Raw genomic sequence first — 25,584 nt, forward strand, 5'->3', positions numbered from 1 at the left:
GGGTGCCATTTTCCTTAAGCCCGCTGCTGGGAGATCAGTGGACCAGAGGCGGCGTAAGTGAGATCTTAAGCTGAGAGCTCCATCTGTGCACGCACTGAGTCCAGGCGCCATTGTTTAAAGCCCGCACTGCCGACATTTCAGGATGGTGGCCACTGCCTCTGCCTCCAGTGCCCCCCCAGTAGGCTACATTCGGCTTTAAGGTGCACCCCTCATTTTCCTCCCAAATTTTTGGGAACAAAAGTGCGTCTTGTAATCGGAAAAATATGGTACTTTTTTTTTTCTCTTTTGTTCATTGCAGTTTTTTCCTGATAAAGGAGTTTGTTCAACTCTGAAACTCGTAGAATAGTAAAACTACTCTTTTGTTCAACAACATCATCTCCGTTGTATATCTGCTTGACCAGCAGCACAGCAGATTTATCTAAATGTCCCTTTCTACAATTTTTTTTTTTTAATTTTTTTTTATATATATAATTTAATAGATGGAATTGTGAAGTCTTTGGATGCCATTCCTCAAACTTCTAGTAGAGATCCTATGACTTGGTGAGGATGAACATGGACAAGAGTACCGTGACTGAAGATATACTGAATCTCACCCTAGAGATCATCTACCTTCTAACTGGAGAGGTGAGGGCTTCATGAAATCTAGTTAAATTTTTTTTTTTATCATTCTTAGTTCTACAGATAAAATTGGTGAGGTAAGGAGGTTTTCAGAAAGGTCCAATAAATACAATTGGGTTCAAATATAATTCAAAAGATATTGATTGATTTACCCCTTGGTTGTATCTCAGTTGGTTTTTCTTCAAAATAATTCACCAGTGACACAAGTTTTGGCAATTTAGCTGTGTACCAAAACATATTCAAGATGGTTATATAATCAATATAAGCTTAAAGGGAACCTGTCACCAGATTTTTCCCTATTAAACCAAAAATATCACCTTCTGCAGCTCCTGGGCTGCATTCTATGAAGGTGCACCTTGTTGCTGGCCCTCTTTTCAGACCTCCGAAACAACTTAATAAAATATTACCTTTTTCGTATGCAAATTAGTTTGGTTGGCCAGATGGGCGGGCTCTATTTCGCCTTCTGTCCCCCCTCCTGCCGCTGTTCGCCGTCCCCCAGTTTTGATTTGTATGGATGACGACGGCCCCGTCATCCTCCACGCTGATGCCGAAGACTCGCGCAGGCGGAGTTAGCAGAGGCCACTATCGCGCGCCTGAGCAGAAACTATCCCTCTCGTGCGCCGGTGATGTATTTGCGCAGGCTCGAGATTATGGGCGGCACTGTGCATGACCTCAGCAGCGTTATCCTAGTACCCGCCCATAATCTCGAGCCTGCGCAAATACATCACCGGCGTGCGAGAGGGATAGTTTCTGCTCAGGCTCGCGATAGTGGCCTCTAACTGCGCGAGACTTCGGCATCAGCGTGGAGGATGACGGGGCCGTCCTCATCCATGGAAATCAAGACTGGGGGATGGCGAACAGTGGCAGGAGGAGAAATAGAGCCCGCCCATCTGACCAACCAAACTAATTTGCATACGAAAAGATAATATTTTATAAAGTTGTTTTGGAGGTCTGAAAAGGGGGCTAGCAACAAGGTGCACCTTCATAGAATGCAGCCCAGGAGCTGCAGAAGGTGATATTTTTGGTTTAATAAGGAAAAATCTGGTGAGAGGTTACCTTTGAAGTGCAGACTCTAAGCTTTAACTTGAGGGTACTCACATCGTAGTTGTAGTAAGCGTTTAGGAATTACAGCTCTTTAATTTGTAGCTACCTCTTATTCAAAGGATCAAAAGTAATTGGATAATGATCTTCAAAGATCTTTAATGGGCTGCAGGGACTATTATGTCGTCAATCCATCATCAATGAAGCAGGTAAAAGGTCTGGAGCTGATTTCAGGTGTGGTATTTCCATTTGGAAGCTATTGGTGTGACCGTCAAGTTGGCCAAATCAACAGTTTGGTACATTCCACAAGAAAAAAAGAGCACCCAGGTGAGCCCAAACAGGCCTGGACGTCCAAAGAAGATGCAACAACTGAAGTCCTCTGCAGTAAAGGCCTGAAAAAGCATTACAAGGGAGGAAGGCCAGTGTTGGGTGACGTCCATGGCTTCCAGACTTCAGGCAGTCGTTGCCTGCAAAGGATTCTCTACAAAGTATTAAATATGATCATTTTATTTATGGGAAAGTTAATTTGTCCAATTACTTTTAAGCCCCTGAAATGAGGAGGATTTGTAGAACAAAATAGGAAAAATACCCAAGGGATCCACAGTACTCACAATAGTAAATAGCTGAATCAAGGAGGAGCTAATAATATCAAAAAGACATAAAACATGACTTTTATCTGCATATTATTAAAAGTTAACAGAGGTTCACTATAGGTGAGAATAAAATCCAATGTAGTAATCAGGAATAGTGTCCGTAATGCTGAGAACAGGGCATTGAAATTAGCCCATTCATATCACCACTATCGTTCTTGGCTGGAGGTGGTACTCTCAAACCCCAAACGGTCAACCACCATATAGCTTACCTAGGGTGAAATATGCTAAGCACAGACACAATCCCCCCCCTACAGCCCCTATACATGGGGCGGGATATGCAGGTCAAAATAGGCAAATAGTGCAGCAAGGACCTGGGCACCGTAACATTTAATCCCCAAATAAAAGGGAACGGTCTTACCAGATCCAGAAGAAATTCATAGGGCAGCTTTTGATGAGGTTTAGGCTCATAGGGAGATCAACATCCAGCACCGCGGAGCACCATCACGTGATGAGGGGCAAATACCCCGAAACAGCTGTCTGTGGATGGATACCATGTTTTGACATAGGTGGTTTCCTTGACTGGAGACTGCCTTTCCCGTGGTTTTTTCCTTCCCGGTGAAAGACCTGGCTAGTTACCTGCCAGCGTTAAGAAACATGTGATGGTGTCTCCGCGGCTTCCTTGTTTAGGCTCATAGGGAAACTGACGACCAGTGCATCAAATCCCATAAAAAAGCCCAAGAAGAAAAACCTCTGTCAAGCAATGAAACACACACTCCCGACGCGTTTGGTGATATGCAATCTTCAGGGGAGTCCAAGTGATGATTTGTAGAAGAATCATTGCAATTCCTAAATGGTTCACATATTTTTGTTAAACCTCTTTAACCTTTTCACCACTGAGCCCGGTTTCCCCCTTCCTGACAAGTCCAATTTTTTCAATTCTGACCAGTGTCACTTTATGAGGTAATAACTCTGGAACGCTTGAATATATCCCAGTGGTTTGGAGATTTGTTTTTATCGTGACACGTTGTCCTTCATGTGGGTGGTAATGTTTGATTTGTTTATTTATGGAAAAAAAGTCTGAAAATTTTGCAATTTTCAAATTTTGAATTTTTATTCCATTAAATCAGATAGTTATTAATGATTTTGAGTGGTATAACTAACATTTGCCATATGTCTTCTTTACATCGGCATCATTTTTGAAAAATATTTTTTTTGTTAGGAAATTAAACTTTTAATCCTTATCACCAACTTCTAAATTTTCCAAGAAAATTTACAAAGCTAATTTTTTTAGGGCGCAAATACACTTGAAGAGATTTTGAGGGGCCTAGATGACAGAAAAAGTGAAACCATTTTAAAAACTGCACCCCTCAGTCCTCAAATCTACATTTAAGAGTTTATTAACCCTTTAGGTGCTTCACAGGAATTAAGCCAATTGTGTAAGGAAAATTAAAATTTAGTTCTTTTTCTACAAAAAAAAAAGTTGCTTTGGCCCCAAATTTTGCATTTTCCCAACGGTAACAGGAGAACATGGACAGTATATTTGTTATCCAATTGCTCCTGAAAACGTTAATACCCCATATGTGGTGGAAAACTACTATTTGGGTGCACGGCAGGGTTTCGAAGGGAAGGAGCAACATTTTTTACTTTTGGAGCGCAAAATTGGCTGAAATAGTGGATGCCATATTGCGTTTTCAGAGCCCTTGATGTAATCTAAACAGTGGAGCTCCCCCCACAAATGACCCCATTTTGGAGACTACACTCCTCATGGAATTTATATAGAGGTATGATCAGCACTGTGAACCTGCAGATGCTTCACAATATGTTACAATGCTGAGCAGTGAAAATAAGAAATCCCACTTGTCCCTCAAAAATATTACTTTAGCCCCCCCTTTTTTATTTTTTTATTTTTTTCATTTTCACAAAGTTAACAGAAGAAAATGAACAGTACAATTTGTTGTGCAATTTCCCATGAGTACGCTGATACCCCATAAGGGGTCACATAGTACTTTTGAGTTACAGTGTAAAGCTAGGAAGGGAATGAGCGCCATATTTTTGTGCAGATTTTGCTTGAATGGTTTGGAGTGCCATGTCCCATTGGCAGTGCCCTTAACATGTCAGGAAAAACAGAACCTCACCCCCCCCCCCCTCCTTAATCTGTGGTCCCATTTTACAAACTACACCCCCCCAATGAATTTACTTAAGGGTGTAGTGATCATACTACCACAATAGGTTTGTCATAGATTTATACCATTTGTTGCTGAAGAATAAATACATTTTTACGACACAAATTTTGTTTTAGCCCCAGACTTTATATTTTCACATGGGAAAATGAGTTAAAATGTGGTTATACGGTACTGTACTGCTTAGCCAAATGGCTAGGTTTTCCTAGAATAGTTTGCAGACTACATATACAGAGCCCTTTAGTGTCAGAAGAGCAGAATTCCCCCTCAAGTGACCCCATTTTGGAAATTACACCCCTCTGAGAATCTATCTACAGTTGTAGTGATGATTTTGACTCCATTGGTGTTTTTCAAAAGCAAACCGCAATGGATATTGAGTGGCGTTGCGGTGCCTAGTACACTGTAGTGCCCATACATTGTGTCCAGCTCGTGCTTCTGAAGACACGCATCCTGTAAATTAAGTGGACTCTCATTGCTACAGAAATGCCAAACATGTGAATGCTAAATGTGGTTTGATCACACTGTGGGGAAATGGGTATCTGGTTTTGGGAGTGCAGATTTTGATGGGTTTCTTTTAGGAGGGAGCCTTATCGCTTTTCCAGATCCTTTATTAGCAGAAAAACACCCATCTGGCCTCATGTGGCCTCTGTTCAGTGGTGTCTGTCTTTTCAGAAGTGCACAAAACTGAGCATATATGCACACTTTAAAAAGATGGACATTTCCGGATTATAGGCCATAGAGAGTCCAGAATTACTCTCTGCCTTATTTATCATGACCTGTTGTACTTCGTTAGTTTGGGCAATATGATTTTATTTTATTTAGCATTATTTCTTTAATAATAATAATGTCTTTTAATACATAGGAGTACATAATAGTGAAGAAGAAATCAAGCGAATCTAAAATCCAGAGCAATGTGCCTGAAGCGTGGAAGAGGGCTAACAGCCCTATTATAGTACCTCACTCACTGATACACGAGAGGAGCCACGATCAAAAGATCCTAGAACTCGCCAACCAGATCATAGAGCTGCTGACTGGAGAGGTGACATTATACAGTAATGCCCAGTGATGTGTCTTGTGGAAGGCTTTATAGATCAGGGCTTACGATCTGTGAAAGAATGATATTTAGCTTTATTAACCCCACTATATACCTAATACTATTCTGTAAAGTTACTCCTGGGAAAAACAGCCCAAACTATGTATGTGTGTGTATATATATGTATGTATGTAATATATATATATATATATATATGTATGTATGTAATATATATATATATATATATATATATATATATATATATATATATATATATATATATATATATATATATATATATATAATATATATACATATATATTATATATTTTAATATATGACAAGTTTAAAGGGTAGCAATGTTTTGACCTCTTGACTTTCAGGCTTTATATCTCACCATCCACTATAGCTTTGAGCATTAGACTATCTTCGTTTTATACACAGTCATCTTGGCTCTCTCATACATAAATTTGACTTGCAATGATTTAGCTTATGATTAGTTATGTGGATCCTTGTAATGTCACAGAATTGTTACTGTTTTGCTTCTAAAAATTTAAATTTTAATTCTTTTAGTAGTATTTTGTAAATCTACCTTTTTGGCTTTCAACACTGGGTGAATCCTTCTGGGTATGCTCGCTATCAGATTCAAGCATGTCTTGCTTGAAATCTGATCCCAGGTCTCTTCTACACATTCCCAAGTCCACACACTTGGCTATATGTTTACAGCTTTTTCATAAACTCTACGTACAAGTGTTCGATTGTGTTGAGGTTTGGAGAATGTAGGAGACCAATCCAGTACTTCTACTTTATTGTCATTGAACCATTTGTTCACCAATCTCAACGTATGCTTTGGGTCCTTGTCCTACTGCAACACTATGTTGTCCTTTTCTCTAGTCCCTTCCACGACAGCATAGGAGGTTGTCTCTCCACGCCCTAATTGGGACAGGAAGTTCAAGAGGTTTAAAAGGACCCTCCCACCTCCCACAGCCAGTGTCTTTCCTGTCCCCATGGGGCATGGAGAGGTTTTGTTTTTTTCTCCTATGCTGTGGTGGCCGGCGAACTGCAGTATATATTTTTTTTTTCCCCCTATTACCTTCAGCCGGACGGCATCGGTCGGGCCTTCACCGCTCCTCCCTTGCTGTTCCCTCACGCTGTGGGGGACCGCTGCTCCAGCCTTCCGGATCCTCCTGAGGGGTGATGCAGGCTGTTGAGCTCCCCGGCCGGCGTCCTCCCTGAGCCGCCGGCCGCTTCCCGCATGCACGCTGCCGGAGCGATCCGGAAGTGCTCCCGGAGGCGGGACTTCCGGTCTTGCGGACTTCCGGTCGAGCGCTTCCGGTTTGCGGAGGCAGCGTGGAGGCACGCCGACTGTGACTCGACCTGCCCAGGACCGGATGCGGGAGGCGGGGAAACGTGCACCGTCACTGGGGAGGCAGGCCCTTGTCCATAAGGGCTGCCACGAAGACATCAGATCATGGTAAGACCGTGCTCCCTGTCATGTCTTCCGCTGCAGCTGCCTCTGCAGAACCCAGTGTGCCCCCTGCTACTGTGAGTATGGAGGGGAATGGTCCCTCGGACATAGGTCTCATCAGTTGATTTATGGCTCTCTGCTCTGTGTTTTCTAGGAGGACAAGGCCACCAAGAAAACTGACAGAAATGAGAAATCAGAGAAGCCTGAGAAGTCAGAAAAAACTGACAAGTCCGATAAGCCTGATAGACCTGACAGAGTGGACAAAATTAAAAAATGTCCCATCTGTATAAAGAAGCTCCCTCCAGTATGGGATAAAAAGCTTTGCCAGCAATGTACGGACCAGGTTATTAGGGCCGAACAACCATCTCTGATAGATGAGTTGCGGTCCATGATGAAACAGGAGATTAGGGCCTCACTGGCTTCTCTCCCTGTGCCTGGCCCTGTTCCTGGCCCTGTTCCTGGCCCTGTTCCTGGCCCTGTTCCTGGCCCTGTTCCTGGCCCTGTTCCTGGCCCTGCTCCTGGCCCTGCTACTGGACCCTCTCCTCCAAAAAAGAGGAGACTCCAGTCGACCCCTTCTGATCAGGAGGACGCTGATTCCACCTCTGAGGGTCCTGATGAAGGATTTCCATCTGGGGGGTCTGACCAGTCCTTTCTTTTTCACTCAGAAGAGTTGGGGGATCTTATTGAGGCAGTTCGGAGCACTATGGGTTTAGAGGAAGTGCAGTCTCTTCCTTCAATCCAGGACGAAATGTTTGCTGGCCTGAAGTCAGTCAAACAGTTGGGATTCCCAGTTCATGCCAATATATTGGATATTGTCTCTCAGGAATGGGAATGTCCTGAGAGGCGGGTACGGAGTGACCTTAGGCGCCGGTTTCCTCTGGAACCTTCGGGACTACATTGGGAGATCCCAAGAGTAGACGTTCAGGTGGCTAGGGTAGCTAAGCAAACGGCTCTTCCCTTTGAGGATACTTCCCAACTGAAGGATCAGATGGATAGGAAGGTAGAGGGCCTGATGAAGCGGTCCTGGGAGGCATCGTCTTCCTCTATTCAAGCCAACATTGCCTCCACCTGCGTATCCAGGTCCCTAATTAGGTGGTTAGACCAGTTGGAGGCTCATATTTCCCAAGGGACCCCTAGGGAGGAATTACTGGAATCCCTTCCCTTGCTTAGGAAGGCTACCTGTTTTCTGGCAGATACCTCGGTGGAATCTGTCCGCCTGGCAGCCAGGACCTCGGTGCTTTCTAACTCTGCCCGACGTGCCCTCTGGCTTAAGGCCTGGAGTGGAGACTCCACCTCTAAAATGAGGCTTTGTTCCCTTCCTTTTAAAGGGGATTTGGTGTTTGGACCTGCCCTGGATGATATCCTGGACAAGGCGACTGATCGTAAGGCCTTGCCCGATCCTAGACCTACCAGGAAGCGGTCCTTTCGTCCCTCGATGCCTCAGGCCTCCCAGCCCAGAGGGAAAGGGAAGGCAGGCAGGTGGAGCTATCCCAAAGGTAGAGGGAGAAACATCCTCATCCCTCCAAATCAGCAACGTCCTCAGCAGGACAAGCAGTGACTCGGCCCGGGTGGGGGGAAGACTCTCAGCGTTTCTTACCCAGTGGCAGTCCATAACCTCTTGCCAATGGGTTCTGAAGATCATCTCGGACGGTCTTCTCATAGAATTCCTTTCCCCCCCACTTCCGGGTCTCCGAGTCACTGCGCTGGCATCACCGGGTGCACAGACTCTGTTGTACACAAAGATTTTAGAGTTAGTGCACTCGGGGGTCGTTTCCCCAGTCCCGAGTCGGGAAGAAGGGGTAGGACACTACTCCCGTCTCTTCCTGGTCAAGAAGCCATCCGGCGACGTCCGTATAATTATCAATTTAAAAAGTCTAAACCGTCAGGTCAGGTACCGGCGGTTCAAGATGGAGTCGGTGAAATCAGCTATTCCCCTGATAGGTCTACACCACCAGATGGCCTCTATCGATCTGAAAGATGCCTACTTCCATGTACCCGTCCATCCGGGACACAGACAATACCTCAGGTTTGCGGTGCTTCACGGGGAAGAAGTACTTCATTTCCAATTCAATGTACTTCCCTTCGGGATCTCCTCAGCTCCAAGGATCTTTTCCAAGATCATGGCAGAGGTGGTCGCCTTCATAAGATTGCAGGGTATCTGTCTAGTTCCGTATCTGGACGACTTTCTTCTCATGGCTCCGTCTGCTCCAACCCTCCGGAGCCATGTGGAGAGGTCTTTGGGAATCCTTCGGTCTCTGGGATGGATTCCCAATCTCAAAAAATCACAGTTAACCCCCTCCTCCACTCGGCAGTTTCTCGGAGTGCTGCTGGACTCCGACAGACAGGCATCCTTTCTCCCAGAGGGCCACAGGATAGCTCTGTTATCCAAAATCTCAAAGCTCCGCAGGCAGGCTCGCCCAACGCTTCGAGCGGCTATGTCAGCCCTGGGTTCCATGACATCCTGCATCCCCTCGGTCAGGTGGGCTCAGGCCCATTCTCGGTGTCTCCAGGATCATATCCTGGCACATTGGGACAGACTCCCGTCATCCCTAAACAGAAGGTTTCGCCTCTCGGAGTCCGTCTCCTCATCCCTTCTCTGGTGGCTGAGTCCAGTCAACCTGCAGGTGGGGGTTGCCTGGACTCAGAAACCCCTGGTTACACTGACCACAGATGCCAGCCTACGTGGATGGGGGGCAATGGTGGCAAATTCCCCATTTCAAGGGGTCTGGAGTCCTTACGTCAGCTCCCAATCCTCCAACTACCGGGAGCTCAGGGCAGTCAGGGAAGCCCTCCTTGCGGCTCAGGACCTCGTCCGGGACTCTCACGTCCTGGTATATTCAGACAATGTCACAACAGTGGCACATCTCCGCCATCAGGGCAGTACACGCTCAGGCGCCCTGAAGTCGGTATCCTCCCGAATCTTTCAATGGGCAGAACAATCTCTGCTCTCCCTTTCTGCGGTCCATCTGAAGGGCTCCCTCAATCTTCAGGCGGATTTCCTGAGTCGTCGGGATGTTCATCCAGGGGAATGGAGCCTGGATCTGTGTTCTGCTCTCTAGTGGCAAGGTGGGGTGCACCAGAGGTGGACCTCTTTGCCTCAGCAGGGAATCGCAAGGTCGCAACATATTTCTCCCTGAACCCAAGGGACGAGGCTTTAGGGGTAGACGCTTTCTGCCACAGTTGGTCCTTTCGCCTCGCTTACGCATTCCCCCCTCTTCCTCTTCTCGCACGGGCCCTGAGGAAGATCAGAGACGAGGGGGTCCCAACTATACTGGTAGCCCCTCTGTGGCCCCGGAGGAGTTGGTACAGCCTGGTCATGACGCTAGGAATCGACGGCCCAGTCCTCTTAGGTTCGGACCCCAGCTTACTGTCACAGGGTCCGATTTTCCATCCGGCTCCTCAGAAACTCAACTTGGCTGCCTGGCTTCTGAGGCCCGGGCACTGAAGGCCCAAGGGCTTTCTGACAAAGTTGTGGCTACGCTGCAGAAGAACCGTAAACCTGTGACTAATAGTATATACAACAAAATCTGGAAGAGATTTTCCTCCTGGTGTGGTTCTCGGCCTCCTGACCCTCTTCGGCCTAATATTGCGCAGATTCTGGACTTTCTCCAAAGTGGTTTAGACTTAGGTCTTAGGCCTAGCACCCTGAAAGTTCAGGTGTCAGCACTCAGTGCAGTCTTTGACACGGCTCTGGCAGATCATCGTTGGATCCGTCGGTTCTTTGTGTCCGCTAGTAGACTCTGTCCACGTCGGAGGGTCCTGACGCCTTGCTGGGATCTCAATGTGGTCCTTACAGGACTATCTCAGTCTCCGTTTGAACCTCTGCTCTTGTACCATTCGTTCCCTTTCTCACAAGACTGCTTTTCTTGTGGCTATTACATCTGCTCGCAGAGTCGGCGAACTTCAGGCTTTGTCTGTTAGGGAACCTTACCTGACCATCAGAGATGACAGCATTGTTTTTCAGCTGGACCCTTCCTTCCTTCCCAAGGTGGTTTCGGATTTTCACCGTTCGCAGTCCATCGTCCTGCCTTCCTTCTGTCAGAATCCTCGGACTCCGGGTGAGGAAGTGTTTCATTCTTTGGATGTCCGTCGGATAGTGTTGCACTACCTAGAGGTTACTGCTTCTTGGCGCCTTGATTCTAACCTGTTCATCCAGCCCTTTGGCCGCAATAAGGGCAAGAAGGTGGCTAAGAGTACAGTCGCCAACTGGATTGTGCGAGCAATTAGAGATGCATACATCGCTCAGCATCTCTCTCCACCTACTGGATTCACGGCGCACTCCACCAGGGCTACCTCTGCCTCCTGGGCCGAACGGGCAGGGGCCTCCCCTGAGCAGATCTGCAAGGCGGCTACGTGGTCTTCGCTCCATACCTTCACGAAGCATTATCGTCTGGATCTGGATTCCAACAGGGATTTGGCCTTTGGCAGGAAAGTCCTGCAGGCTGTGGTCCCCCCCTAGGTATCAATTCTTTGGTATTCCTCCTATGCTGTCGTGGAAGGGACTAGAGAAATAAGAATTATTCTTACCGATAATTCGGTTTCTAGGACCTTCCACGACAGCAGGTAATTCCCTCCCCTATGTATTCATGTATTCCTGAATGTGTAGTACTTCTCATATGCTATGGATTCTTTGTAAGACACTGGCTGTGGGAGGTGGGAGGGTCCTTTTAAACCTCTTGAACTTCCTGTCCCAATTAGGGCGTGGAGAGACAACCTCCTATGCTGTCGTGGAAGGTCCTAGAAACCGAATTATCGGTAAGAATAATTCTTATTTCATACCCATAGTACTCGAGTGTAGGAAGTAACTCGTCTTGTAGGATACTCACATATAGCTCAGCATTGAGACCACCATCGATCTTGCTCAAGAATCCAATGCCTTTGGCTGTAAAACAGCCCCATATCATCAAGCGTCTTCCACCGAACTTGACACTTCATTCAATCTCTTGATCAGTTACCCCCTTTTTCCATTGTTTCTTCCAGACCCATTTGCACCCATCAGAGCCTTTTATTGATTTTCGTCTCATTGCTCCAAATAACCCATTTCCAATCTTCTGCTACCCACTTTTTGTACTTTTTTGCAAACTCAAGCCAACGCTTCTTATGACGATGCTGAAGTTGAAGCCTCTTCATCCTTTTTCAGGCCACCATTCCAGACTTGTGTAACATGCGTTGTATGTGCTTGCATAGATGTCTGTGATCTCAGAAGCATACAAGCCACTTCCACTGCCATGTTTGTTGCTGATAGACCTTGTGATAAGCCGACTTGTTGACTCCGATGTTTTCCCTGGTTGTCCACCTCTTGGCTTTTAAATGGATGGACGGACATTTCGTATTCTTCCAACTGTTGTGGCACTCATATGATTCAGTTTGGCAATATTCTTGGCCAAGATACCACTATCAATGAGCTGGATGATGCTGTTTTTCTTTTCTTGTGAAATCTTCATGGCTGCTACTCAATTCCAACCAGTGACCTTTGGCTTGGAAATCAGCCTAATAAAACACTGAGCTATTGGGTAATGGGAGAACAGGTTGAAATTTGTAGTATACAGGAAGAAAAAAATGTTTCAGATACCAGGAGCAAAACAGTAACAATGCAGTGACAAGACAAGAATCTGCATAACTAATCATATACTAAATAGTTGCAAGTTAAATTTATGTATGAGGTAGCCAAGATGATTGTCTATGACATGAAGGTCGTCTCACGCTCAAAGCTGTAGTGGATGGTGATATATGGAACCTGAAAGTCAAAAGTTCAAAACATTATTACCCTGTATATACAGCCAGAGCGACACTCCAACACTTCCTTTGTCTTTGCTCACGCTTTTCATGACTGAACCCTAAGGCTATGTACCCACGGGGACAGTGTCCTGCGGATATATCCGCAGGACATTCCGCAGGAGCTCCCAGGAAACCGCACCACAACTTTTGTCTGTTTCCATGCTGCGGAATGTCCTGCAGATATGGTGCGGGCATTCTGCATTGAGGATACAGTACCATGGCTTCAAGAATACTTTGAATCCTACTGTTATTTTTAACGTTTAAGTTATTGGTTATGTACAACAATACCCATGACATTTTTATTTTTAACTCCTTTTTTCTCCCTACAGGAACATATGATTACAAAAAAGTTGGCTGTAAAATAATCAGCTTGCAAGCCGTGTCTAAATGCATGTACGGAGTTTATACCCCAGCTTTTCATCTTATTAATGACACTTAAATTTGTTACTTACAATGTTAAAGGATTGAACTCACCCCAAAGGAGATTCTGGCTATGGAAATTCATTCAGGAAAACAATGTGGACGTAGTAGGTGTACAAGAAACAAAATTTGCCAAAGAGAATATTCCCAAACTTAATTTTAAAAACTATCCGCATTTATTTTTGTCTAGCAATGATAGGAAAAAAGCTGGCGTGTTAATTCTCATTAGAAACAGTGTCTCTTTTGAACTAATAGAACAAATTACAGGGAAGGATGGGAGATATATTATTTTAATTTGCAAGATTAATGATGTGACCTACACTCTTGTAAATTTGTACGCTCCAAACAAAAATCAGTTTCCTTTTTTAGACAAAATGTCTGTTGTGATAAGCGAAAAGCAACAAGGAGAACTATTGGTGTTTGGAGACTTTAATATGATTCCTAATGGTGTATTAGATACAACATCTAAGACTAGAATACTCCAGCCAACATTAGATAAATGGTTAGATAAAGAAGAACTAATGGACATCTTCAGGTGTATCAACACTTCTTCCAAGGAATTCACTTTCTACTCACATTCACATAAAACATACTCTAGAATAGACTTGATTTTATCCACTCTACATACTCTTAAAAAATTTACATCGATAGAAATTGGCGTTAGATCTTGGTCAGATCACGCACCAGTTTTCTTTGAGATTACTGAAAAATTCCCTTTTAACAACAACAGAATTTGGAGATGTAATTCTCACATATTTAGAAATCTTGAGTATAAGAAAGAGAATCATCCTTAAAACATTTTTTCTTTGGCGCTCCATTGGGAGACCCAGACAATTGGGTGTATAGCTACTGCCTCCGGAGGCCACACAAAGCATTACACTTAAAAGTGTAAGGCCCCTCCCCTTCTGCCTATACACCCCCCGTGGGATCACGGTTCCTCAGTTTTCAAGCTTTGTGCGAAGGAGGTCAGACATCCACGCATAGCTCCACTGTTTAGTCAGCAGCAGCTGCTGACTATGTCGGATGGAAGAAAAGAGGGCCCATACTTGGGCCCCCAGCATGCTCCCTTCTCACCCCACTTTGTGTCGGCGGTGTTTGTTAAGGTTGAGGTACCCATTGCGGGTACAGAGGCTGGAGCCCACATGCTGTATCCTTCCCCATCCCCCTTCGGGCTCTGGGTGAAGTGGGATTTTCCGGTCTCCAGGCACAGAGACCGTGCTCCGTCCACAGCCCCTGGGGAATCTGCTGGATATGGAGCGGAGTATCGTCAGGGACAGGGCCCTGCTACACCAAGGTACTCTGTGTCCCCGTACAGACCGCGCACACACTGCAGCATTGCTGGGTGTGTTAGTGCGCCGGGGACAATAGCGCTGCTGCGCTTGTGCCACACTTCCACAGCTTGCTAAGGGAGTTTATGTGTGGGGAACTGCCGTGCCGGCCCCTGCTGGCAGTTTTTACTGCGACGCGGCTGGGACTTGTGGTGCGCCGGGGACTTCCGCGCTGGCAGTGCATATTTGTCGGCCGCGCTTTTTACTAGAGTCCCCGGCTTTTGCGGCCTAGTTCCGTTTCGTTCCCGCCCCCAGGCCTGCCAGTCAGGGGAAGGGCGGGACGCTATGCAGAACGTCAGCGCTGAGGGCTGGAATCTGCTTTACATACTCCAGCCCTCACATTGAACACAGTGGGAAGCCAGTTTCCCGCACTTTGTCTGAGGCACGCCCACGGTCCGCCCCTCTTCACAGAACGCCGGCAGCCATTCCTGAGGTGCAGGCTGAGCTGGAAAGGGGAGACAAGTTCTGGGAGACCCAGGCACGGGATTCTGGCGACTACAACCCGCTTTTAGCGGGCGGTAAGCGGCACCTCCGGTGCTGACCCCACTAGTGACGAAGTGTTCAACTGTATTTTTATGCTTGCATGTTATACATTGCACTAAACGGTCGCTGGTGATTCTTGGCTATATACCCTCCTGGATTACTCTGTGGAGAATACAGCATGTCGTCCGCAAAAAACAAGGGTGCCAAGGCACAGGCTTTTTATGCTGCTTGCACCGCTTGTGAGGCTGTTCTACCGGCAGGTTCCACTGACCCCCATTGTGTGCAGTGTTCGGTCCCTGTGCCCCCTGCTCGGCCGGGGCCTCTGCTGGAGGTGTCCCAGAGAGATCCACCTGTGAATACTGTCCAGGTGACGGGGACAGAGTTTGCAATTTTTGCGGATAGATTATCTGTGACTATGTCTCAGATTCTAGAGACTTTGCAGTCTAGACCAGTAACTCAGACCATGGGCACTGTTGATTCATTGCTCCCTGGCCCCCCTCAGTTGGAACAGCTCCGGGCTCCGGGGGTGTTCCACGCATCCCAGGGTGATGGCTCTGACACGGACGACAGTCCCAGACAGCCTAAGCGAGCTCGCTATGAGCGGCCCTCTACTTCATCACACTGGTCAGGGTCCCAGCAGGAGGACTCTCTGTGTGATGAGGCGGAGGTAGCTGATCAGGATTCTGATCCTGAGACCGCTCTCAATCTGGATACTCCTGATGGTGACGCCATAGTGAATGATCTTATCGCGTCCATCAATAAAATGTTGGATATTTCTCCCCCAGCTCCTCAAGTGGAGGAGTCAGCTTCACAGCAGGAGAAATTCCATTTCAGGTATCCCAAGCGTAAATTAAGTACTTTTCTGGACCATTCTGACTTTAGAGAGTCAGTCCAGAAACACCACGCTTATCCAGATAAGCGTTTCTCCAAACGGCTTAAGGATACACGTTATCCCTTTCCTCCTGACGTGGTCAAGAGCTGGACCCAGTGTCCCAAGGTGGATCCCCCTATCTCCAGACTTGCGGCTAGATCCATAGTTGCAGTGGAGGATGGGGCTGCACTTAAAGATGCCACTGACAGACAGATGGAGCTCTGGTTGAAATCCATCTATGAAGCTGTCGGCGCGTCGTTTGCTCCTGCATTCGCAGCCGTATGGGCACTCCAAGCTATTTCAGCTGGTCTTGCACAGATTGACACGGTCACACGTACATCTGTTCCGCAGGTGGCATCCTTAACCTCTCAAATGTCTGCATTTGCGTCTTACGCGATTAATGCTGTCCTGGACTCTACGAGCCGTACGGCAGTGGCATCTGCCAACTCCGTGGTTTTACGCAGAGCCTTGTGGTTAAGGGAATGGAAAGCAGATTCTGCTTCCAAGAAATGTTTAACCAGTTTGCCATTTTCTGGTGACCGGCTGTTTGGTGAGCGCTTGGATGAAATCATTAAACAGTCCAAGGGTAAGGATTCATCCTTACCTCAGCCCAGACAAAACAAACCCCAACAGAGGAGGGGACAGTCGGGGTTTCGGTCCTTTCGAGGCTCGGGCAGGTCCCAATTCTCCTCGTCCAAAAGGACTCAAAAAGATCAGAGGAGTTCAGATTCTTGGCGGGCTCAGTCACGCCCAAAAAAGACAGCCGGAAGACCCGCTACCAAGGCGGCTTCCTCATGACTTCCGGCCTCCTCCCTCCGCATCCTCGGTCGGTGGCAGGCTCTCCCGCTTTGGCGACATTTGGCTGCCACAGGTCCAAGACCGTTGGGTGCGAGACATTCTGTCTCACGGGTACAGGATAGAGTTCAGTTCTCGTCCTCCAACTCGATTCTTCAGAACGTCTCCGCCTCCAGACCGAGCCGATGCTCTCCTGCAGGCGGTGTGCTCTCTAAAGGCGGAAGGAGTGGTGATCCCTGTTCCTCTTCAAGAGCAAGGTCACGGTTTTTACTCCAATTTGTTTGTGGTTCCGAAAAAGGACGGATCCTTCCGTCCCGTTCTGGACCTAAAACTTCTCAACAACCACGTGAGAACCAGACGGTTCCGGATGGAATCCCTCCGATCCGTCATCGCCGCAATGTCTCAAGGAGATTTCCTAGCATCAATAGACATCAAGGATGCTTATCTCCACGTACCGATTGCACCAGAGCATCAGCGTTTTCTACGCTTCGTTATAAGAGACGAACACCTTCAGTTTGTAGCCCTGCCCTTTGGTCTGGCGACAGCCCCACGGGTCTTCACCAAAGTCATGGCAGCGGTAGTTGCAGTCCTACACTCTCAGGGACACTCTGTGATCCCTTACTTAGACGATCTGCTGGTCAAGGCGCCTTCTCAAGAGGCATGCCAACACAGCCTGAACGTGGCGCTGGAGACCCTCCAGGGTTTCGGGTGGATCATCAACTTTTCCAAGTCAAATCTAACCCCGACCCAGTCGATAACATATCTTGGCATGGAGTTTCATACTCTCTCAGCGATAGTGAAGCTTCCGCTGGACAAACAGCGTTCACTGCAGACAGGGGTGCAATCTCTCCTTCAGGGTCAGTCGCACCCCTTGAGACGCCTCATGCACTTCCTAGGGAAGATGGTGGCAGCAATAGAGGCGGTCCCTTTCGCGCAGTTTCATCTGCGTCCACTACAATGGGACATTCTCCGCCAATGGGACGGGAGGTCGAAGTCCCTCGACAGCAACGTCTCTCTCTCTCAGGCGGCCAAGGATTCTCTTCGATGGTGGCTACTTCCCACCTCATTGTCGAAAGGGAAATCCTTCCTACCCCCATCTTGGGCGGTAGTGACGACAGATGCGAGTCTGTCAGGGTGGGGAGCAGTCTTTCTCCACCACAGGGCTCAAGGTACGTGGACTCAGCAAGAGTCCACTCTTCAGATCAACGTTCTGGAGATCAGAGCAGTGTATCTTGCCCTACAAGCCTTTCAGCAGTGGCTGGAAGGCAAACAGATCCGTATTCAGTCGGACAACTCCACAGCGGTGGCATACATCAACCACCAAGGAGGAACTCGCAGTCGGCAAGCCTTCCAGGAAGTCCGGCGGATTCTGACGTGGGTGGAAGACACGGCTTCCACCATATCCGCAGTTCACATCCCAGGCGTGGACAACTGGGAAGCAGACTTCCTCAGTCGCCAGGGTATGGACGCAGGGGAATGGTCTCTTCACCCGGACGTGTTTCAGGAGATCTGTCGCCGCTGGGGGATGCCGGACGTCGACCTAATGGCGTCTCGGCACAACAACAAGGTCCCAGTTTTCATGGCACGGTCTCACGATCACCGAGCTCTGGCGGCAGACGCCTTAGTTCAAGATTGGTCGCAGTTCCAGCTTCCTTATGTGTTTCCACCTCTGGCTCTGTTGCCCAGAGTACTGCGCAAGATCAGGTCCGACTGCCGCCGCGCCATCCTCGTCGCTCCAGACTGGCCAAGGAGGTCGTGGTACCCGGATCTGTGGCACCTCGCGGTAGGCCAACCGTGGGCACTACCAGACCGATCAGACTTGCTGTCTCAAGGGCCGTTTTTCCATCAGAATTCTGCGGCCCTGAACCTGACTGTGTGGCCATTGAGTCCTGGATCCTAGCGGGTTCAGGATTGTCTCGAGGTCATTGCCACCATGAGACAGGCCAGAAAACCTACTTCCGCCAAGATATACCACAGGACGTGGAAAATGTTCTTGTCTTGGTGCTCTGCTCAGGGAGTCTCTCCCTGGCCATTTAGATTGCCTACCTTTCTTTCCTTCCTGCAATCCGGGTTGGAAAAAGGTTTGGCGCTCAGCTCCCTCAAGGGGCAAGTCTCAGCGCTATCGGTATTTTTTCAGAAGCGCCTAGCACGACTTCCTCAGGTACGCACGTTCCTGCAAGGGGTCTGTCATATCGTCCCTCCTTACAAGCGGCCGTTAGAGCCCTGGGATCTGAACAGGGTTCTAATTGCTCTCCAGAAGCCGCCTTTCGAGCCTATGAGGGATGTTTCCCTTTCTCGCCTTTCACAGAAAGTGGCCTTTCTAGTAGCGGTCACGTCTCTTCGACGAGTGTCCGAGCTAGCAGCGCTGTCATGCAAATCTCCCTTCCTGGTGATTCACCAGGACAAGGTGGTTTTGCGCCCTATTCCGGAGTTTCTCCCTAAGGTGGTATCCCCGTTTCATCTCAATCAGGATATCTCCTTGCCTTCCTTGTGCCCTCGTCCAGTTCATCAATGTGAAAAGGATTTGCATTTGTTGGATCTCGTGAGAGCGCTCAGGATCTACATTTCCCGCACGGCGCCCCTGCGCCGCTCGGATGCACTCTTTGTCCTTGTCGCTGGCCAGCGTAAAGGGTCGCAGGCTTCCAAGTCAACCTTAGCTCGGTGGATCAAGGAACCAATTCTTGAAGCCTACCGTTCTGCTGGGCTTCCGGTTCCCTCAGGGCTGAAGGCCCATTCTACCAGAGCCGTGGGTGCGTCCTGGGCATTACGACACCAGGCTACGGCTCAGCAGGTGTGCCAGGCGGCTACATGGTCGAGTCTGCACACTTTTACCAAACACTATCAAGTGCATACCTACGCTTCGGCGGACGCCAGCCTAGGTAGACAAGTCCTTCAGGCGGCGACTGCCCACCTGTAGGGTAGGGCTGTTTTTACGGTCCTATCACGAGGGGTTATTATACCCACCCAGGGACTGCTTTTGGACGTCCCAATTGTCTGGGTCTCCCAATGGAGCGCCAAAGAAGAAGGGAATTTTGTTTACTTACCGTAAATTCCTTTTCTTCTAGCTCCAATTGGGAGACCCAGCACCCGCCCTGTTTGCTTAGGGATTTTTGTTTTTTCGGGTACACATGTTGTTCATGTTGAATGGTTTCGGTTCTCCGATGTTCCTTCGGATTGAATTTGTTCTTAAACCAGTTATTGGCTTTCCTCCTTCTTGCTTTGGCACTAAAACTGAGGAACCGTGATCCCACGGGGGGTGTATAGGCAGAAGGGGAGGGGCCTTACACTTTTAAGTGTAATGCTTTGTGTGGCCTCCGGAGGCAGTAGCTATACACCCAATTGTCTGGGTCTCCCAATTGGAGCTAGAAGAAAAGGAATTTACGGTAAGTAAACAAAATTCCCTTCTTCACAGATAATAATACCAATGATATTTCCACAAATACCTTGTGGACTGCTCACAAAGCATTTATTAGAGGTATTCTAATACAAATAAGCAAAAGAAAACGAAAGAAAAATTTAGAAAAGTTAAAAAATCTAACTGAAGAAATAAAACATCTTGAGCAAAGACAAATAAGAAAACCTAACACCATCTTGGAATCTAAACTCTTAGAATTGAGGATTAAGCTTAAATCCTGTTTAATTGAGGATTATAACAGAGTTATAAACTCCAGTAAAACTAATATGTATCATTCAAACAATAAACCAACTAAATTTATGATGTCAAGGATAAAACAGCAAAGAGTTAGAAACAGAATTATAGCTGTAAACAATAAATATGGTCAGCTATGCAAACATCCAAAAGATATTGCAGAGGCATTCGCTGACTACTACCATGACTTATATAATCTAAAAGACTGTACTTTACAAACGCAACCTTCGCAATCGTTAATTAATTCTTTTCTAGATAAAGTTAATTTACTTAAAATTGAAGAAAATGATTTAGAAGTTCTGAACAGGCCCATCACAAATAAAGAAATAGAGACCATTATTAAAAATTTAAAAAATGAAAAATCTCCTGGCCCCGATGGCCTAAATAATGAATATTACACAACATTTCAAAACATTTTAATAGCCCACCTAACCAATCTTAATAATTATATATTATCATCAAATGATATTCCCGAGGAAATGTTAGGGGCAAATATAATTATGCTGTTGAAATCAAAGAAAGATCCTATGGACGTTTCGAACTATAGGCCAATTTAGCTTATAAATACGGACACGAAAATTATTTCAAAATTAATTGCAAATAGAATCCAAACTATAATCCCAGAAATAATTAATATGGACCAAGTTGGGTTTATCAAAAAGAGACAGGCCTCGGATGCTACTAGAAAACTCATCAATCTAATTGACCATATTAACAAAGAAAAAGTTCCTTCTCTGTTTCTTGCATTAGATGCAGAGAAGGCATTTGATAGAATCCATTGGGGCTACTTGGATGCAACTTTGGAAAAATTTGGATTCATAGGGCAAATTAAAAATCTCATATCCCTTCTTTACTCCAAACCCTCAGCTCAAATTTACGTTAATAATTATATTTCGAGAAAATTTCCTATTACTAATGGTACAAGACAGGGCTGCCCACTATCGCCACTTCTATTCGCCTTACTTGCATAGATGTCTGTGATCTCAGAAGCATACAAGCCACTTCCACTGCCATGTTTGTTGCTGATAGACCTTGTGATAAGCCGACTTGTTGACTCCGATGTTTTCCCTGGTTGTCCACCTCTTGGCTTTTAAATGGATGGACGGACATTTCGTATTCTTCCAACTGTTGTGGCACTCATATGATTCAGTTTGGCAATATTCTTGGCCAAGAGACCACTATCAATGAGCTGGATGATGCTGTTTTTCTTTTCTTGTGAAATCTTCATGGCTGCTACTCAATTCCAACCAGTGACCTTTGGCTTGGAAATCAGCCTAATAAAACACTGAGCTATTGGGTAATGGGAGAACAGGTTGAAATTTGTAGTATACAGGAAGAAAAAAATGTTTCAGATACCAGGAGCAAAACAGTAACAATGCAGTGACAAGACAAGAATCTGCATAACTAATCATATACTAAATAGTTGCAAGTTAAATTTATGTATGAGGTAGCCAAGATGATTGTCTATGACATGAAGGTCGTCTCACGCTCAAAGCTGTAGTGGATGGTGATATATGGAACCTGAAAGTCAAAAGTTCAAAACATTATTACCCTGTATATACAGCCAGAGCGACACTCCAACACTTCCTTTGTCTTTGCTCACGCTTTTCATGACTGAACCCTAAGGCTATGTACCCACGGGGACAGTGTCCTGCGGATATATCCGCAGGACATTCCGCAGGAGCTCCCAGGAAACCGCACCACAACTTTTGTCTGTTTCCATGCTGCGGAATGTCCTGCAGATATGGTGCGGGCATTCTGCATTGAGGATACAGTACCATGGCTTCGGCACTGCATCCTCAATGCAGAACAAGTGCTGCAGTGATCGGGAGTTCATACTCACCTCCATCACGCACCACCTCGCTTTCCAGTGGCCGGGTCACTGTCAGCGTCTGCAGGAGAAGGTGGGCGGGCCTGAACAAGCTGCGGCTGTCACATGACCGGAGCTCGTGCAGGCCCCGCCCACATCTTCCTTCCTGTACCTGGATCTACCGCGCTGCTGTACACCGGACGGAGAAAGTGACTCGAGTGTCTGCTATCAAGGCAGGTAACTATATGGGACCCTGCGGAGAAATCCGCAGGTATAGTTGACATGCTGCTGATTTTTCCGCAGGGAAATCCGCATTATTTCCGCTGCGGAAGAATCCGCAGCGTGGGTACAGCAGTTCCCAAATGCCATAGAAATGGCTGGGGAGTAGCTGTGCTGCAGATTTTTGAAAAATCCGCGGCAAATTCCGCGCATTTTCCGCAGTGTGGGCACATAGTCTAAGATCTGAGGCTTTTTCCTCTCAGATATTGTTTACAAACTTGTCCAACTCTGTGTTAGTGAGCACTTCTCCCTTGCTGAGATAATCCATCCACCTCATAAGTGTGCCATATCAAGATACTCATTAGAAAGCATGATTATTTCATAGGTGTGTCTTAGGCTGGCCAGAATGAAAGCCCACTCAAACCTGCAGCTTCACAGTGTTTGGTTTTCTGAGCCCTCCTCCTCCCCTTCAATCAGTATTTGGTGTGACCAGCATTTGCGTCACACAGTCCAACACATCTCCTTTGCATAGAGTTGATCAGGTTGTTGATTGTGGCCTGTGGATGTTGGTCCACTCCTCTTCAATGGCTGTGTGAAGTTGTTGGATATTGGCAGGAACTTGAATACACAGTCGTATATGCTGATCCAGAGCGTCCCAAACATGCTCAATGGGTGTCATGTCCGACGAGTATGCTGCTATTCAAGAATTGGGATGAATTCAGCTTGCAGGAATTGTATACAGATCCTTGCAACATGGGGCCGTGCATTATCATGCTGCAACATGAGGTGACGGTTGTGGATGAATGGCACAACAATGAGCCTCAGGATGTCGTCACGGTATCTCTACGTTCAAAATGGTCACCCACACGACTTTATACATGCAGTCTGCCATCTGCCCTGTACAGTGAAAATCAGGATTCGTCTGTGAAGAGAACACTTTATCAATGCCCCTGACTTCATCGAAAGTGAGCAATTGCCCACTAAAGTCGGTTATGACAACGAACTGCATTAGGATAGCAAGCATATCCTTTTTTTTTCTTCATTGCTACTATTGTAATGACTATCAAATCATTGTCCTATAATGTCAGAGGACTGAATTCGCCTCAACGTAGATTCCAGATCTGGAAGGACATAATGACCTCTGAAGCTGATATCGTATGCCTTCAAGAGACCAAACTGGCTAAGGTAGGCCATCCAAATTTGAAAATAAAAAATTGACACATTCTTTCTATTTTTTAAACGAACGGAAAATAGTGGGTGTTATCACTTTAATAAAAAATACAGTCACTTTTAAACTTCTGTCGGAGCATAAGGATGAAAATGGCAGACATCTTATACTGACTTGTTTGATAAATAATGCTCCCTGTACTATTGTCAACTTGTATGCCCCCAATTTGGGACAAATAAAATTCTTAGATAAGATTTGTGAAAAAATAGACACAGTTAAGGCTGGCGATCTTATTATATTAGGAGATTTTAATCTAGTGCCCGACACAAGTCTTGATTCAACGGCTACACATAGACAAAATGGATATACCCTAAAATACTGGATTCAAAGACAAGAACTCCTGGACACATTTAGATGTATGAATACCTCATCTTGGGAATACTCATATTACTCAGATATCTACCATACTTATTCCCGAATTGATCTTATTCTGACTAATTCTTTGACGATTTCAAAATTCACACAAGTTGAAATAAAACCAAGAACAATATCGGACCACTCCCCAATCTATTGCAAAGTTAATTTAGGCTCATTACATAATAAATTCCTATGGGAAAAGAAATTCCTTCCTTATTGACTCCCCAATACATAATAACAAAATCCTGAATATGGCTAAACATTATTTTGCAGAGAATGTAAACGAGATTTGTCCTTTCATAATCTGGAATGCCCATAAAGCCGTAATGAGGGGAAACTTGATTCAACTTTCGGCTACACATAAGAAGCAACAAAAAGAAAAATTAAATTTCAAGCGATAATAAGAGAAAAGGAATTAGTACAACACAGACTTACAACTCCTTCACCAGAACTACACAAAGAAATTCTATCACTTAGATTAGATCTGAAGGCTCTTTTATTTTCAGACTATGAAAAATTTAACCATTTCATGAAGTCTAACTTCTATGCTTCAGTGAATAACCCAACTGATCTCATGGCAAAAAAATTAAAAAAGGCTAGGATTAGGAAATGCATCCATCAGTTGAGAAAAAAAGATGGCTCATTAGCAGTTCATCCAGGAGACATAGTTAAAATCTTTGCAGAGTTTTACTCTAAGCTCTATAATCTAAGTTTTTAGACAAAATTAATCTTCCACAACTAACACAACAACAATTGGATATACTTAATTCACCCTTTACTATAGAGGAAGTGATTAGAACTATTTCCAGCCTAAAAAATAAAAAATCTCCAGGTCCAGATGGGTTCGGAAATGAGTATTTTAAAGCCTTTTCTGCAGTCCTGGCTCCCCATTTGGTCAGGGTCTACAACAAGGCAGCTGAGAGGCTCCTTTCCAACGGAAATGCTGGAGGCCTTAATATCGGTAATTCCGAAACCAAAAGGCGATTTGGAATATGTTAATAATTATAGGCCTATATCACTTATTAATACGGATATCAAGATATATTCAAAAATCATTGCCAATAGATTAAAGTCAATACTGCCAAAAATTGTTGGTCATGACCAGATGGGATTTGTTGAAGGTCGCCAAACCTCAGATGGGACTAGAAGATTATTAAATCTAATTTCTCATATTAACTATAGGAAAACACCTTCTTTGTTATGGCTCTAGATGCAGAAAAGGCATTTGATAGAATAAACTGGAAATATTTAGAAGCTGCTCTTGCTAAATTTGGATTTAATCACCAAATTATAAAAACTATTATGGCCCTATATACATGTCCTTCTGCCAGAATATATACAAATAATAATTTCTTTGGCGCTCCATTGGGAGACCCAGACAATTGGGTGTATAGCTACTGCCTCCGGAGGCCACACAAAGCATTACACTTAAAAGTGTAAGGCCCCTCCCCTTCTGCCTATACACCCCCCGTGGGATCACGGTTCCTCAGTTTTCAAGCTTTGTGCGAAGGAGGTCAGACATCCACGCATAGCTCCACTGTTTAGTCAGCAGCAGCTGCTGACTATGTCGGATGGAAGAAAAGAGGGCCCATACTTGGGCCCCCAGCATGCTCCCTTCTCACCCCACTTGGTGTCGGCGGTGTTTGTTAAGGTTGAGGTACCCATTGCGGGTACAGAGGCTGGAGCCCACATGCTGTATCCTTCCCCATCCCC

At 46.0% G+C, this 25,584-nt stretch overlaps 1 protein-coding gene across 1 annotated transcript in view; it reads left to right on the top strand.

Moving 5' to 3' along the window:
• Positions 1-25,584, top strand: part of LOC142312743 (uncharacterized) — a 206,591-nt gene that overhangs the window by 15,299 nt on the left and 165,708 nt on the right. The window contains exons 2-3 of the mRNA XM_075351731.1: positions 480-624; positions 5,295-5,471. Coding sequence (XP_075207846.1) covers positions 547-624; positions 5,295-5,471 — 255 coding nt within the window. The 5' untranslated portion in view covers positions 480-546. The remainder of the gene's footprint in view (positions 1-479; positions 625-5,294; positions 5,472-25,584) is intronic.

Source organism: Anomaloglossus baeobatrachus, chromosome 5 (assembly GCF_048569485.1).
Source record: "Anomaloglossus baeobatrachus isolate aAnoBae1 chromosome 5, aAnoBae1.hap1, whole genome shotgun sequence".
In the NCBI taxonomy this organism is placed as follows: Eukaryota; Metazoa; Chordata; class Amphibia; order Anura; family Aromobatidae; genus Anomaloglossus; species Anomaloglossus baeobatrachus.